This window comes from Clytia hemisphaerica, unplaced genomic scaffold (assembly GCF_902728285.1).
Source record: "Clytia hemisphaerica strain Z4C2 unplaced genomic scaffold, Clytia hemisphaerica genome assembly, whole genome shotgun sequence".
In the NCBI taxonomy this organism is placed as follows: Eukaryota; Metazoa; Cnidaria; class Hydrozoa; order Leptothecata; family Clytiidae; genus Clytia; species Clytia hemisphaerica.
The window spans coordinates 1109481-1120761 of record NW_027103850.1 but is presented as its reverse complement, the minus strand read 5'-3'; the positions used below and the strand labels follow the sequence as shown (position 1 = coordinate 1120761).

At 34.5% G+C, this 11281-nt stretch overlaps 2 protein-coding genes across 5 annotated transcripts in view; both read right to left on the bottom strand.

Moving 5' to 3' along the window:
• Window positions 1-326: 326 nt before the first annotated feature.
• LOC136807612 (uncharacterized) lies at window positions 327-9099 on the bottom strand. Its single transcript, XM_067064204.1, has 11 exons — window positions 8917-9099; window positions 7215-7394; window positions 6435-6612; window positions 5925-6056; window positions 4963-5070; window positions 3926-4210; window positions 3251-3459; window positions 2844-2982; window positions 2052-2224; window positions 1494-1629; window positions 327-1192 (listed from the first exon to the last, which is right to left on the bottom strand). Exons 1-11 carry the CDS (start codon window positions 9022-9024, stop codon window positions 918-920), a joined length of 1923 nt encoding a protein of 640 aa, XP_066920305.1. The 5' UTR covers window positions 9025-9099; the 3' UTR covers window positions 327-917.
• A 656-nt stretch (window positions 9100-9755) lies between these two features.
• The window catches only part of LOC136807611 (uncharacterized), a 52021-nt gene continuing 50495 nt past the window's right edge, over window positions 9756-11281 (bottom strand). For all 4 annotated transcript variants that reach the window (XM_067064200.1, XM_067064203.1, XM_067064202.1 and 1 more), the window contains exon 15: window positions 9756-11103. In XM_067064200.1, coding sequence (XP_066920301.1) covers window positions 10856-11103 — 248 coding nt within the window. In that variant the 3' untranslated portion in view covers window positions 9756-10855. The remainder of the gene's footprint in view (window positions 11104-11281) is intronic.

Genomic DNA, 11281 nt, shown 5'->3' with positions numbered 1-11281 from the left:
ACCATCAAACATTTGATCTAACATTTGCGGCAAGATCAAATACTGTTAACATTCGAAAGTTAGGTTTTAAGTTTTTCATCCAACATTTTATCCATCGTTGGAAAGACATATTGGATTGGATTGCCTTGGTCTTAAGTACATGTCGTGTCAGTAGGGGAGACAGGCAAAGTAATTTTATCACATGTTCATAACCAAGAATAACACATCAATTTTGCAATTGCTCTAATTTTAAATATACTACTAAAATAATCAAGTTATCTTTTTTAGAAATTGAGGTCTATAATACAAAAGCTTACAACACACACAAAAAATACAAAATTTAAGGATTAAAATATCAAAAGTATTCAATGTCAAGTGAAAAGGATCAATTCCAACTATTTACACAAAAAAGAAAAAAAAAGAAAATGCAATTATCAAATAATATTTAAAGAATAAAGATTTAAATAATTCTGTGCCTGCCAGAATACAACAAAAATAATTAAACTTTTAAAATAAGAAATTCTGAATAATACAAATAATATAAAGAACTTTAAAAGTTACACCCTTTTTTATTTATAAAAACACTTTTATAAGAACACCAGCCTCCAATATGACCCTCAGAAGAAGAGCTCTTTTATTTGGAACAATAGAAGTATAAGAACAATCTCATGCTCAGCCATTACACGTTCTTATAAAAACAAGCGTGTTTAATTTATTCTCATTAACTTCATCTAATATCAAAGAAAAATATTGAAAAAAGTGAAATGTTGTAAAGTCACACCAAATAATGCGTTCTTTCTGTCAAAACTAAATTCTCGAGATACCGAAAAAATTAAGTTTTATTCACCCAAATTCTCTTTGCGAAAGCTACTTCCCTAAGGTATGCCTTAAAACAAAAATATAATATAATAAAACACTGTTCCAAACTTTCAACTTTCTTATTGATGAATCTTCACTGCGGGCGTTGGCTCCGCCCATGTACGGTTCACCGGGGGCGGATCACAGAAAACGTTATGCCATGTATCCCAGCTGGCTGAGTTATAAGGTTTCCAATGAGCAGGTGGCAATCCATTGTGGTAATAGACGTGGTTACACTGAGTGTCCACCGCAAAGACATTGGGTCCACCTATTGTTTCTTGTTGTCCAGAGGCGGAGCTTGTTGTATAGGAACCACCGTAAGCACAGCGCTCTATGTTTACGTAATACCGAATACCTAAGAAAGAAATGAATACCTTACAAATTCCAATTTCCGTCCAACAGTAGTTCTTTTCAATAAAAACATCTTATTTGATAGCCCATACTGGACGTCAAAACTTTATTTCTACGCAAAAAGTCTACTCTACTTTGCGACATTTTTTTCCAAATGCAATAAAAATATAATGTAATTAGACCCGCCACTGCTCGTATTTCTTCATAACTCGAAGATTTTTGCGTGTTTTGAAGTATTCGAGTTTTTGGGATACGGCTAAAACACAACAATAATAAAAACGTGCTCTATATTATTGTTGACTTACCAACTCCTTTTGGGAGCACACCAGGATAATTTTTACGAACCAGTTCCTCATTGACTGGTTTCATCGTCCCTTCTTTAAAGTTCATCTTTTTTACCATTTCTTCAAATGCGAATTCCAGCCCAGAACTTTTTACTCTCTAAGGGTAGAAACATAAATGTTGTATGATTATACAGCCATTAAACTGCATGCCTTTATACTTCTTATATCTCTTAATGAATTTTATCTTAATTACAGTGATTATCTATGGTCATGCAATTTAGCCTGGATCACCAGGGTATTACAAATATCAATATCTGTGTAATCAAATTAAAAATGAAATCAGTCTTGGAGTATTTGGCAGTTAACACTTTCCATAGCTTTTCATGTTTTTTTGCGCAAAATCCCTCCCTTTAATAGTTGGATTCGGCGCTCTAGAACTCGTCAATCACCGGGGACCTTGAGGCTAAAGGAGTCTCTTAGCAAAGCCAAGAAGTTGTCTTCGGGATACACAAAAATAATACCAACATAATAACTGCATTGATTGTAGTTTAAGACGGTTAATATAGAAAGAATTCTTACCCTTGACATGTCTCGGTACGGAATAAAATCAAATTTTGCGGACGCCTTAGGAACCTTATGGCCCTTTCTACACTTCCAGTATCTGTATGCTGTACCGGGAACATAGATTTGCCATAAGAGGATTACAACAAGAATCATTAAGACGAGAACAATTGAAGAAACACATACACAACCTGTGAAACGAAAAGAAAAGTACAGATAATACGACTGTATTTCAAATTCATAGTTTTATAGACTATGCTATTATAGCCTAAGACGTCACAATCTACGAAATGAAGCGATGTCCAAGTTGAAAAGGCATATATTCACAATTCGTGATATTCATGACGTAATGTTTCATACGGAAGCATCCATGAAAGACCGGATGTTTGCCTCTAGTTTTAAATTCAAACAGTAAAACTTGCTGCAAACGGCCGGGCGGGCTATTTTTGGTGCAATTTGAGTAAGCAATTTTTAAGAACCAGAAAACGAAGGGCACCTTGGCATTCTACACTGTAATCAAAAGAGGATGTGGCAGATATTGGAAAGCCTTGTTTATGAAACTTTGAAATGTGGAACAGGACTTCGGGTTACAGATCTTTTGGATAACAATGCTCAATTAAGAAATGTGGGGCAAATCTAAAAGGCTGCACTTTGTTTTGCTTGTGAAAGGTTTAAAATTCCTCTCCTTTGGGGCTTCAAACTCAATGATTCCGACTATTTACTCGTCGAGTAATAAAGCGATGACTTTATATCATGACAAAAGCAAATAATTAAAAGATTTACTTGTTTGTTTTTAAAAGAATTACTTACGTTTTCGCCATTTTTTCGATTTATTTTCAACTTTTTGTAATTTGCGTGAGAATTTCTTTCCCATTTTGGTCACTCTTTGATTAGCGTTCTGCTGGTTCAGATTATCGTTCAATGAAACCATGGCTTTGACGATACCATCCTAAAAATAAGATTAAAGGATCCACTCTAAGGTCCACGAATAACCGTCCCCTCACTTATTAATTTTCAGAAAATTTTCCATCATATTTACACCCTCCCAGTAGATATAGTTGAAAATTTGATAAAAAAAGAAAGAAAAAAGAACAGAACACAAAACGGCGGACTGGTCGACACACTTTCACAAGAAATCTGTAAACAGTTAGCCCATCTAGTGTGTAGAGGGATATCTGTAGGAAAGAAAAACACTGTAAAACATAACTATAGTATACCGATTCAGTTTCTTCATCAATACTCCAACTTGAAATCGCAGTTCCAATGAAAGCAGATTCGATTTGTTGACTTCTATTCAAACTGTTCCCACTGACGGCGTATCCAGGACGTATGAGCGACGCGTAAAGAGGGTCGTTCGCCGCAATGGAGCCGTGAACACGTACTGGTACGCAACCATACATACAGATTGTCTCTGTTTTGATTGAAGCTAAAATATGATAAAAGAAAAAACTTATGAAATAGAAGTGTCTTCACGATAATAATCAGGCACTCATTTTTGCTACAATGTCAAGGTGGAAACCACTCAAGAGAATAAGTCTGCGATACGCTGAGATGGTTTCCCCATAAAAGCCAAAAAGGTACACACTCAACATGCATAGCTTTGGAAGAGTGTTTCTATTATGACGAGGATGCTAATGTGATTTTACAGTGTGCTATCCACACTGGCACCGATCATTACAGCGAGTATAATAATTATCTAGAATAAACCCGGTAATAAAACACTCATTTTTAGACAAAAAAAAAATACCGATGTCGCATCCATTCAATTCGTCAAAATTATCGCTAAAATTGGTTTTTCACCAAAAATCAATTTTAACCTAATTCAAGTTTCTTTAGGATTTTCTCAGCTCGCCAAAATTAGGTCCCTTGAGGTCAATGAGCGTCATACTTACGGTCTTTGGGTCGATGAGCTTCAAGATATTGTTGTCGTGTAACTACACCTTTAAATCTGACATCAACACAATTCCAAAGTGTCAATTTCACTACCCGTTGCTCGTCCCCAGACCCCACAAATCCAACTATTTCTCCTTCTTCAAAATTCAGCTGGTCTTCATTGAGACGGAAATGATAAGCAATATCAGCGTTAGATGTTTGGAGAAATTTCCCCATGAAAGTTCCGTCGACTTCTAACTCCTTTGTTTTTAATTCGTTTGTAATCAGAGTGCTACAATCCAAATCTGAAAGGAAAAAAATAATAAGAAGAATTTTGTTTAGTTTTCTGTGTATATGCTTTAACGGGGAAAACGAAGTGGTTCTACTATTCGATACACTCCATTATTCCATAATATTGAAAGTCGCCGTCAACATAACAAACTCCCTATACGATACTGCTACGACGCTCTAAGAATTGCTCTAATTACTTACTTTAAAGGCAGAAAGTTTCGTGGGCAGAAAGAAGTCAAAAAGTCGCAAAACTTAGCGATTTAAGTTTCGCAAATTATGGTTTTAGCCGAAATTTTATGAATTCATATAAAATTTACCTTTTTTTGTAACAAAAACTCATAAAACACGCAAAAATTTAGCAAACAGTGCAAAACTGAGTAGGAAAGTTTATTTTTCGTGAAAAAAAAAAAATCGCGTTTTTCAGGTTTTATTTCTTACCTGGCAGAAACTTTTGCGAAAAAGGATCAAAACCGCGATAAACGCGAAAGTTTCTGCCCACGAAAGTTTCTGCCCTTAAAAATAGCCTGGTTTTAGCTTATAATTACCTCCTTTTGGGGTTTTCGGAGGTGCAATCTCGGATCTCCACGTTTATTAATACGTTTATACGTTTATATTATTGGATACCCCTACTATTCTGGGCCTTAGAGTAATTTGGTCTCGAAATTTCAGTCATATAAGCCTTTACTTATAAAGCTTGTTCTTATAAAAACGTTTTAGCCGAATAAATGTCTTCGGATAACAAGAGAAAATCGTATACAAAACTTACCCGGAGATGCAAGAGGCGATAAAGAAAGAGCAGGAGAGAATTCTCTCTTAGGTGACAATCCGAATGATGTTGATAATGATTCATTTCCACTTGATGGTGAACTTCCAACTGTCAGAGAAAAAAAAAATTTAAAGGGATTGTATAAAATAATTTCAGCTTAAAAGAACATTTTTAATGCGGAGAGTAATGCAAGACATTCTTAAGGTCGTTAGTTTGGTAAAACAATTTCAATGTAATGGTACGGTTATGGTAAAAGATTTTCAATTTTAAGCGTGTGGTAAAACATATTTTCATTGTTAAGAGTGTGGTAAGACATTGTCAATGTTAAGATTGTGGTAAGATATTTTCATTAATGTTAAGATTGTGGTAAGATATTTTCAATCTGTTAAGATTGTGGTAAGATATTTTCATCAATGTCGAGAGTGTGGTGAGACATGTTCATCAATGTCAAGAGTGTGGTGAGACATTTTCATCAATGTCAAGAGTGTGGTGAGACATGTTCATCAATGTCAAGAGTGTGGTGAGACATTTTCAATGTGAAGAGTGGGGTGAACTATTCTCATGGTCAAGAGCGTGGTAAAATATTTTCAATGTAAAAGTTGTGCTAAAGGTTGCGATCAGACAATTTCAATTTAACAGTTGTGGTAAGACATTTTCAATGTAAAAGTTGTGCTAAAGGTTGCGATCAGACAATTTCAATTTAACAGTTGTGGTAAGACATTTTCAATGTAAATGTTGCGATCAGACAATTTCGATGTGAAGATTGTGACAAAACATTTTCAATGAGAAGAAAGTTGTGGGTAATAGTTGCGATCAGACATTTCTAATGTTAAGATTGTGATAAGACATTTGCAATGTTTAAGTTGCTAAAACGTTTTCAATTTCAAGAGTGTGACAAGATATTTTCAATGTAAAGACTGTGGTAAAACATTTTCAATGTAAAAACTGTTAAATTAACCCACAATAGTCACGATAATCAGATGGTGAGCGAGTGTTGCAATCTCCAAATAATTTTGGAGACTCTTCTTTGAGGGGTAATCGTGGGCGTTGAGAGGGCGGCAAAACATCAAGTAAATCGTTGTGGGAATCTTTACCTGGTAGAAGAAAAATTAAATTGAAAAATAATTTAGTTCTAGCACTTTAGTTACATATCAACATGGTAAAAACAGCCAAACTTATCTAGTTGTAGTTGGTTAGATTTATAAACTATGCATAAATTTCATGGCCTAACATCTAATTGTCAAAGAAACCTTCATTAAGAAACATCAAAAGAACTACGAATTTAAAATTCATGTTTCTAAATTCATTTCGCTTTAAGTATGCGCTTTTTATTGCTAACATGTGAAAACCATTTCATGATTCATTCCATTTAAAGCGGTTTCCACACTGTAGAAAAAAAAATCATAGGTGATTTTTCACCCAACTTTAATTTAATGACATCGGCAAATACAAAACTAGAAAAAAACACTTACGTTTTCTTTTAAGTCTTTTAATTTCAACTTTGAAGGGTTTGGTTTTCTTTGCGATGACACCGAAAGTCGAATGAGAGACTTCTACAACTAATCGATACTCTGAGCATTTTTTCAAATGGTAGCTTCGTCCATTAGAAGGCATTCTTAATGCGTCTTTCAAATCAGCTTCAACAATAACCTATAAAGTAAAAGGTAAGTAAGTCTGCGACCGCAGTCGGAGCTGCCTGAAGGCTCCTCTTTAAGAAGGGAAGGCTCTCTTTCTCCCTGGATTGCTCCACCTACCCTTGATCCTTCTCTTAATTGCCGAGTTTCAAGCTGAGAGGTATCAAGTACCACTTATTGTACTAAGTACGAAGCGTCTTGTATGATGCGATGCACTATGATAATATTGATCGTTGAGAAAGACGAAAGAAATTTGGTTCTTTTTGTCTAATGTTTCAGTCTAAGTTATATGTATCCGAATATAACCCTGACTACAAATAAACTATGAAAAAAAGGCATAGGAAAAGTATGTAAAAAGTGACGGCCAAAATTTTAAGCTTTCGCGGAGTCTAAAAAATCCAATTTTCTTTAGAAATCGCACAACATGGTGAATATAAGAACATTTTTATACAATTGAATTGAATACGAAAAAATGTATGACCTTCAAAAATTGGATGTTCTCATTAGAAAAGGACAAAAAAACGTGTATGACTGTGGAGTGAGTGGAGCAATACTAGACTATACTGGTGTATTAAAGGGGAAACAGCTGAAGAAAAAGATCATCGTAAATGAACGTACAAAATTAGGATTCAAATGTTTCCACTGAACATTTTGAACTGTATACTCGGATCCATTCTCCTCAGCACAACTGTCTTTAACATTCAACAACTTGATCGAAATATGTGAAATGTGTCTTCCTTCCTCCGCATCCAACAATAAATGGATTTCACAATTGATCCGTTTGTTATCACCATTTTCCTATGGAAGAAAAAATAAACAAAAGGGGTAATTTACTAAATATCAACCTTATAATTTAATACAGTTGGTCTCTATAACTCGAACCCGCAAGGGAAACACAAATTTGTTCGAGTTAAGGAAATTTCGAGTTATGGATTGCAGTTTACATGGTTTCTGCCCCCCCCCCCTTAAAATAAGGGGAGGTCAAAGAAATTGCCTTTTAAAAAAGGGGGGATTTTTGTCATTTTTTTTAAATAAGGGGGGATTCTTTATCAAGGGCTGCAAGAATCTATCAAAATAAGAAAAAAGGGGGGACCAAAATATTTGGTTTTATTGATAATAGTTTTCTTTCTCTAATAATATCTTCTTTCCCGTTTTTGTGCTCACAATCTTATGCCCACTATTTTGTAGACCATGCTATATTGAAAGTTATGTACATTAGAATGACCTTTAACAGATCAAATCAAACCATAAAAACTATTATTCTCCCCAATTAGATAACGTTTTAAGCTGTTTTGAGGGTGTAAAAAGTGAAAAATTTTTTCGTCGTCGCCAAAATGGTGGGCGATTTTTTTCCAATCTTGCCCCACCACTCAAATCAGCACCGCGGCCCATGAATCTGCCATTCTCTCTCTCTCTCTATCTCTATTGTAAAAATTGTTTGCTGAATGGCAAAGATTTTCTTGAAATAGTGTCGACATCAATGATCTTTGACATTATGTCTTTGACTTTCAGCTCTGTCACAATCCAAATCAATGTCATAAGCATGAAAACTTGTGTTTTACTGCCTAAATTCTAGGGAAAGACCACTTACTCATAACTTAACTAGGAATACAATCAGAAAAATTCCCGGTCAAATGAACGATAAAGATAATTTACAAGGCCTAAGATATGAACAAAACACAACTGTTGTACCAGGTACTGCATCTTTTGTTGTTTTATTCATAAAAAGTTTATTGTATCATTTGATTATAGGATCCAGTTTATTTTCGATGATTTCTTTTTATTGAATTTTATTTAGTTGGATATCATTATGTACCTAATATAATGTTGATGGCATTGATATCAAACCAATCGTTGTACTTTGTTATTGTCAAAGTCTAAAAATAAAAATCTGAGGGGGGATTCCTCTTTTTTTTCATTTTAAGGGGGGACATTCTAACAAGGGGTACCGGTAATTTTTGTTCGATTTAAGGGTGGAGTTTTCTTTAAGGGCAAAATTGGATTTTAAGGAGGGACTGAAAAAGTAGGCAGAAACCATGAGTTTATAAGGCATCGTTAACTGAAGGGACGAGAAAACTTGTTCTAGTTCAGGAGACATTCGAGTTATAGTAGTTCGAGTTAAAGAGCTGGTTATAAGCCTTGACTTTTGTACAGGTGTTCCAGGTTCGATTCCAACTCAGTGGATCCTGGCCAAGCTAAATCTTTGATCGGAATTTTTTCAAATATGGTCTACGAATACGTCTTGAATATCAAGAAATAATAATGAAATATAAATTGTAAAATATTTAAGTTTCAAAACAAATGAAAGAAAAAATCTTACCTCAATCGTTAACCCTGCTTTAGATATATTATCATAATGGATTCGAAATAATTCTTCTTTTGGTTGTTTGAAATTTAATTCGTTTTCAAACCGCAGATAACTGCTCATTGTTTTGTTTGTATGTTTTCTTATCAATTTCTTATTTTCTGTGTTTTTAGTTATCTGTAAAATAAACGAACCGTTTATTAGTTGAATAATTGTTGATAAAAAAGACTTTTGATACACACTGCAGTGGTTAGACCATATTCATTATATTACAGTCCCGTATCGGCCTGAAACAAAATTCTTGATATATACGTAAGTCATATTTTCTGACAGAAAAGATGGACTTTGACCACTGCGTTTCTATTTTTAGTACTTAACAGACAGGGTTAAATTCCGGTTTTTCTCGGGTGTTTCTGTTAGAAGAAATGACAACGTTGGCTTACGCATATCAAGAATAAAGCAATGCTATTTGCCTACACGTTTTTGTTTATAAGAACGTCAAAAATTTTCGAAGCCTTCGGATGTTCTTAGTTTTTTGGATTTGAAGCCTAAAAATGTTCTTAAAATGTTCTTATTTTCAAGCATTTTTTGAGCATTTTGATGTAATTTCTTAAGAAAATGTTTTTAAGTCTCCAAAGCCTTAGAATGTTCTTAGAATGTTCTTAAAGTTTTGGTCATCGAAGCCTTATGTTCTTATATAGTTTGTTCTTATAAAAAAAACGTGTATTCCAGCACTGACCTCGTTTCTAACCAATAAGATTCATTTCGGATACATAATACATCTAAATATGGTCTATAAATTTCAAATATAGCAATCCTTACCTACTCTAAGATTAAATTTGAGAAAATTAGGATTCTTAGATATGTATGAGCATCTTTAGTCATATCCCGAAGAGTAGGAGTTATACGCTCGAAACGAAGGAAGATATGACGTAGCCTACAGTATCCCCAGGTTACTAAAACATTGTCCTTATTTACAACACTACATTACAAAATATCATAATGGTGGTGTTTTAGCCAAAAAAATATAAAAAACTATTTACAAAGACTTCAAAGAAAACTGTCAAAAGTGATATTTTACGTACATTTGTAAATTCTAGAAAAAAGGGTCACCAGTACCAAAAAAACTAGAAAATGTGAATTACACCAAACAATTTAATAACTTGATTTATAAAATATAAATTTGCTTAAAAATATCAGCAATTCAAAAACAATCGTTACAAAATACAATGGATGAACCTTTTTGTAGTTCAGCTCAGTTATGTGTAAGTGTTTTGGCTTTTCGTCAAAATTTACGGTATTGAAGTTACTGACGTGAAAACGGCTTCTCCATAGTATTTTTTTACCCGGGCATTTTAGGACCCCCTATCGAAGACCCTCTGGAGCCCCCTTAAAACGCTATTACCTCTTCATTCCCAAAACTAGAGATGTTGAGGAGGACGAAAATCGTATCGAAAATTACTACTACTCTAAGTGACGCTACCCCGCACTCAGGAGCTGGTCTAATAGTATTTTCGCAGTTTTTGAAGGGTACTGCGAAGAAGAACCTGTGCCCCAATGTTCGAAGTAAAGAAACGTAATATGCGTTACCCTGTAGAAGAAATATAAAATCTAACGGTTGCGTCTTGTAAGCACCATTAAAACGAAAAAAAAATAATTTTTACTGTTTATAAAAAATAAATATTATCACAAACAAAGCTCATTACTATATTTCTGGAAAGTTTGAAATCCTCCTTCATTAGATGTTCTAATAAAATTGTCTCGAAATCAGTAATCACATTTGATCGAAGACTCGCATTAACTCACTTTGGCCATGCATACATCAATCAATGCAAGTGGGGCTGGGGGCTAACTATGTGGATAAGATTGACATCCAAAATGCTCAGCGATATGAAATGGAAGCATCGTGACACCACCGCTTACTTACTTATCTAGCTTAATATTTAGAATAAAGCTAAGAAACACACGTCAAATTCAACGGGTTGTGAATGGTATGCGTGAAATTGACAAATCTGGACGAATAAATTTGTCGCCATTTGAATTCCCACTCGACAAAATAAAAAGCTTTTTTGCAATCTTTGTCAACTGCGAATACATCAGGGCCATATACCACTTTCTGACCTGTTGTTATATCTTGTGTCGAACGCGTCCCGCCGTACGCACAAACGTCTACATTCAGGTAATAACGAACGCCAGGGTATGCTACACAGTAGGAGAATGAAAAATGAATCAGGAAATTATGGATGTTTGATGACATTGAAATATAACTAAAGAAATTTTAGTTGCCAAAAAAGGGGTCTAAACTAAAACTTTCGCCGATGTAAGTGTAGGACTTTTTTAGCCTTTCGGCGCCGACGAAAAGAAAAAGGGGTAGCGTGCT

Coding starts and splice junctions, on each gene's coding strand:
- LOC136807612 (XM_067064204.1), bottom strand. CDS start 9,024: ATGAGCAGTTATCTGCGGTTTGAAAACGAATTAAATTTCAAACAACCA. Junction 4,211..4,962: donor ATCGCCTCTTGCATCTCCGG/GTAAGTTTTGTA, acceptor TTTTCCTTTCAG/ATTTGGATTGTAGCACTCTG. Junction 1,193..1,493: donor TGTGCTCCCAAAAGGAGTTG/GTAAGTCAACAA, acceptor TTTCTTTCTTAG/GTATTCGGTATTACGTAAAC.